The sequence below is a fragment of the Apaloderma vittatum genome, unplaced genomic scaffold (genome assembly GCF_000703405.1).
Source record: "Apaloderma vittatum isolate BGI_N311 unplaced genomic scaffold, ASM70340v1 scaffold25094, whole genome shotgun sequence".
Classification (NCBI taxonomy): domain Eukaryota; kingdom Metazoa; phylum Chordata; class Aves; order Trogoniformes; family Trogonidae; genus Apaloderma; species Apaloderma vittatum.
In genome coordinates, this window is record NW_009711291.1 from 720 (window position 1) to 5,224 (window position 4,505).

The following is a 4,505-nucleotide window of genomic DNA, read 5'->3' on the forward strand; positions in this document are numbered from 1 at the left end:
AGTCATGGGGCACTGATGGCATCCCTGCTGTCTGCAGAGGATGGTGCTGTGCTGGAAGGGTCCATCTTCTTCCCCAGCCCATCCTGTCCTGAGTGCTCAGCCCAAGTGGGATAGCAGGGCTGATACCACCACATCCCCTCTGGGACACACACCTTCCAGCCACAGCTGAGGACCACCGTGCTCAGGACACCCACTCCCAAGTTGGGCATCACCCTCTCCAGCACAGACTCAGCATTCCAGTTGGGCACTGTGCCCTGAAGGGACACCGAGAGCAGCCACCCATGGTGAGAAGCACCCAGCTTTATTTTCCCAAGTCAAGGCAGGTGAGTGGGGGACTAACACATGGGACCCCAACACCACCCTAGACAAAGCGCTTGTTCTCCTCCCGGTAGTCATAGGGGTCTCCCGTGAAGGGCAGCACCGGTGGGTGGTTGTAGATGCCCATGAGGAAGATCCAGAGGGTGCCTACCACCAGCATGGGAGTGATGAGGAAGAGGCAGAGGCGGTCCAGGGTCCGGGCCACGTGGTTCCAGTTGTCCTTTTCCTGGGGAAGGAGCCAGGAGCTGGGCAGTGGGGAGCACAGTGGGCACAGGGAGCACCCTCTGTACCCAGATCCTCACCTCATTGTAGCTGTTTTTCTCCCGTATGTGCTTGACGATGAAGTTGGCACCATCAACAACGGGTTTTATGTGCTCATAGAGCTGCTCCTTGCCTGTATCCATCGGTGCCAAACCTGGGGGGCAAGGTGAATGGTGAGATGGGCTCCAAAGGGCTGCCACTCTCCTGTAAGACCCCTGTGCTTTGCCACCCTTCTCTGTGTCCCTGTGGAGGGGCCAAGGCTCACGGGCAGGGGTGACACGGCTGGCCAGCCCGTGCCGCTCCGACTGCTTCTCGAACATGAGCTCGCTGCGGGACTTGACGCTGAAGTACTCCTCTGCCTTGGCAATGTAGCCAGCTGAGCTGCAGCGCCGGATGCAAGGGGCGCCTGCCGGGCTCTCAGACGGCTGTGACATGCCCAGCAGGTGAGGAAGGGTCTCCAGGAAGACCTGAGGCAAGGAAGGGGGTGTCAGGACCTTCAGCCACCTCCCTGGTGCAATGTCATCTTGTCTCCACCTTCTGCCCCCCAGCCTGGGGGTGCATCCCTGTGGAGCTGCACAGATGGGACACCCTGATGCAAAGCCAGGGCTGTGCTGTCCCATGTTCTCCGTGGGCCATGGTGCCAGCCCTGCACTCACCAGTTCACCCACTCCATCCCAGCACCCTGCTCACCTCTTTGACCCAGTCAGACATGATGTGGGTGCTGGGGGTGCGAAAATGGAAATTGAGGACCACGACGCAGATCACAACCACGGCTGTCACCAGCAGCATGATGAAAAGCAGGTACCTGGCGGGGCACGGTAATGGGGCTGACATTGCTACAGCGGGTGGGCACAGGCAGAGCTGCCCTCTGACACCATGGAGACCCCATGGGACCCTGCGATGTCCCTGCTGCACCCAGCAGTTCCCAGGACTCACTTGCCAATGAGGGGAATAGCGTGGGAGGTGGCGGGCAGGCGCTGGGAGATGAGCAGGAGAAAGACCGACTGGGCAAGGAGCACTGAGATCACCAGGGTCATCTTCTCACCACCTGGAAAGCAGATGAACTCAGGGCAAAGCCTGCTCGAGGTTCCCTTCTCAATGCCCCCAGTGCTGGGATTGCCCTTCCAGTGTCCCGCCATATGATGCCCCAGGCAGAGTTTTCTATTATGGGAGTACCCCAGGGTCCTACATGGGGTATCTTGTGCCTAAGCGTGCCCCTGCCAGGGTGCCTGGCTGGGATGATGGTGTCCTATGTGGAAGTGACCCGGTACCACCAGGATGTCCCCATGCTGGGCACTAGGATGTACCCACGTCCCAGGACCTGGTGCTGGAGTGGGACACAGAGGTGCCCCATGGGGAGAACTCCGTGCCTGGCACGGGTGCCAGGGGGCTCACTCACTGTCGGCGGGCAGGTAGAAGACAAGGATGGCCATGAAGGCGATGAGGATGCAGGGTGTGACAATGTTGATGATATAGAAGAGTGGCTTGCGCTTGATGATGAGGTAGAAGGTGATATCCTGGTGCTCAGTGCTCTCGGGAGGGTTGTGAGGGTGGATGTTCTTGCGAGCCGGGCGGTGGATGATTTCCCATTCCCCGTTCTCTGACAGGGCACATGGGACAACACATGGCATCAGGAACCCTGGCCAGGCCAGGCCCATCCTCACCAGCCCGACCAGCATCAATTTCCCTGGTGCAGGTGTGGGTAGCTCCGAGCCTGGTGGGATGGGTGCCAGGGTGCTGAAGCCCTGGGTACTCAAAGGTCTCCATGGCAGGATATCCCAATGCCAGGGTGACCCCAAGCCTCATACAAGGTGTCCCACTGCCACACAACGCAGTAGAGAACACAAATGTTACCTGTGAAGCCTTCAGGGTCAATGATGATCCACTCTACTGGGTAACTCTTGCCTGTATCTGGGTCAGTCTCCGTCTTCAGGTGCATGCTGATCTCCAGGGCATTGTATGTCAAGGAGCTGACCAGTGGCCAGAGTGGGGGGACAGGCAGTGAGGGGCTGCACTGCTGCTTGGCACCCAACAGCCACCCACCCTCACCTCCAGCATGATGGACTCAGGCCACCGAATCACCTGCAAACCCCCACCTTGCTGCACCCCAACTGCAAGGGAAGGCCCTGGCAGCTGCAGGCACTGCAAGAGGCCGTGCTGGCCCCCCTGCTGCCCGTCTCTGCCCCCTGGCACCTGAATTTGAGGGTGCAGTTCTGCCAGTCAAAGGGGAAGAAGTCGACGTTGATGAGACAGGCGCTGCGGAAGATGGCTGGCGGGCGCCAGTAGACGTCACCTGTGCTGTAGATGAGGACATTGCAGTAGTAGGCGATCTCGAAGAGCCCATCGTTGCTGTGCCAGAGAGGGACAAGGTGATCATGGGACCAGCAAGGAGCAGGGAAGCCCTGGTCAGGTACAGGGCACAGCTTGGGGGTTCAGGAGGGGAAACTGGGGCACAACTCACTTGTTTTCCAGGACTATCTCGGGCAGCCACAGCATGTCTGCCTGCAGGCGGAGCACCTCGATGTCCCCGAACTCGGACTTGTTCCACTGCAGGCGGTAATCGGTCCAGCCCTGGAGAGCGAGATCCCCAGAGTGACATCCTTTCACCACACTGGGTCACCCCATTTACCGTACCTCTGGCACACTGTCACACCATGATGCCTGTCACTACTCACATGCTCGAGCCATACGTTGGTGGTGAGTGTCTCGTCCACCTCTTTCTGCAATGACAGTGTGGCACAGTGAGATGCCAGGGCTGTGCCCAGCAGCCATCCCCCCCAGCTCTCACCAGTGAGGGTTCAGGGGAGCTGCTTCAGGGTTCCCTCTACCCTGCTAGCCCTGGGGGTGAGGCATGGCTGGGGGGCACCCCACAGTAGGTACTGCCTGCTGGGACTCACCAGCGAGATGAGGTTGGAGAGGGTGAGAGCCAGGTAGACGTCCACGACCTGGTCAGTGGTGATGACGGGGCGCACCTCCTTGTCATAGCCCTTCTCCTCAAAGAGATAGTGGATGAGCCGCTCCTCCTGGTTCATGCAGAGCCCTCCTGGGGGGGTGGGGTCAGGCAAACTGGGGGGGGCTGGAGGGGTTCCTATGCCCAGTGTCACCCCTCAGGGATACTCAGCAAGGGCAGAGTGGTGTAAGGATGGAGGGGACAGGAGTAGGCCAGGACACTGCCTGTCTGTGCTGCACAGGGGCATGGACACAGGACATGTGGGAATGATGGACATGCAGAGGCACACAAAGGCATGGGACAAGGACATGGGCATGGAGACAGAGGGACACACAGATACAGACCCAGCAAATACAGGGGTACACAGACATGAGAGGCTTGGGGACAGGCACAGTGGCACAGCACACATGGGTAGATGCACACACAGAGGCATACGCGGACATGAATCCAGTATATGTAGGGACATGTGGCTGTGGACGCAGTGTCACTGTGCGCGCACACAGGGACACACAGACACAGTGGCAGCGTACACACACAGAGACACACACGGCCCAGGCAGGGACATGGCTATGGGTGGCACAGCCAGGACAGAAGCACAGAGGATGCTCAGTGATGGGACTCTGCCAGGCCATACCCCAAAACTCAGCCCTGGGTCCACCTGTGCCCAGCTTGGGCTCTGCCAGCACCACTCCCCTCACAACAACCCCATTGAGGGGGCCCAAAATCCCCCAGCGACAGTACAACCCTGTGCCCAAGACCCTGTGCCCCCACTCACCTGACAACACCAGGGCCCCGAGCAGGGTCAGCCACCCCGGCAGGTCTGCCATGCAGCGTCCTTGCACCGTGCCAGCCTCTGGCTCTCTCCCCGCCTGGCCTGGCCCAGCGGATGTCCGGCTGCCGGCCGGAGCAGGAGATGGATGGTGCCAGGTGTCGGGGGGAAGGGAACCGGATACCTGCTCCCACCCCCCTCTTCTGG

At 60.0% G+C, this 4,505-nt stretch overlaps 1 protein-coding gene across 2 annotated transcripts; it reads right to left on the reverse strand.

The window, feature by feature from the left end:
- Positions 1 to 361: 361 nt before the first annotated feature.
- On the reverse strand, positions 362 to 4,356 carry CHRND (cholinergic receptor, nicotinic, delta (muscle)). Of its 2 annotated transcripts, XM_009867611.1 has the most exons (12): positions 4,305 to 4,356; positions 3,477 to 3,622; positions 3,255 to 3,299; positions 3,041 to 3,150; positions 2,773 to 2,928; positions 2,434 to 2,549; positions 1,979 to 2,179; positions 1,516 to 1,627; positions 1,270 to 1,384; positions 845 to 1,046; positions 621 to 733; positions 362 to 544 (listed from the first exon to the last, which is right to left on the reverse strand). In XM_009867611.1, the coding sequence occupies exons 1-12, from the start codon at positions 4,354 to 4,356 to the stop codon at positions 362 to 364; spliced, it is 1,551 nt and encodes a 516-aa protein (XP_009865913.1). The 2 variants fall into 2 exon arrangements, with proteins under 2 accessions (XP_009865913.1, XP_009865914.1); XM_009867612.1 differs by lacking the exon at positions 4,305 to 4,356 and having other exon boundaries at positions 621 to 712; positions 809 to 1,046; positions 3,477 to 3,611.
- Between the last annotated feature and the right edge of the window lie 149 nt (positions 4,357 to 4,505).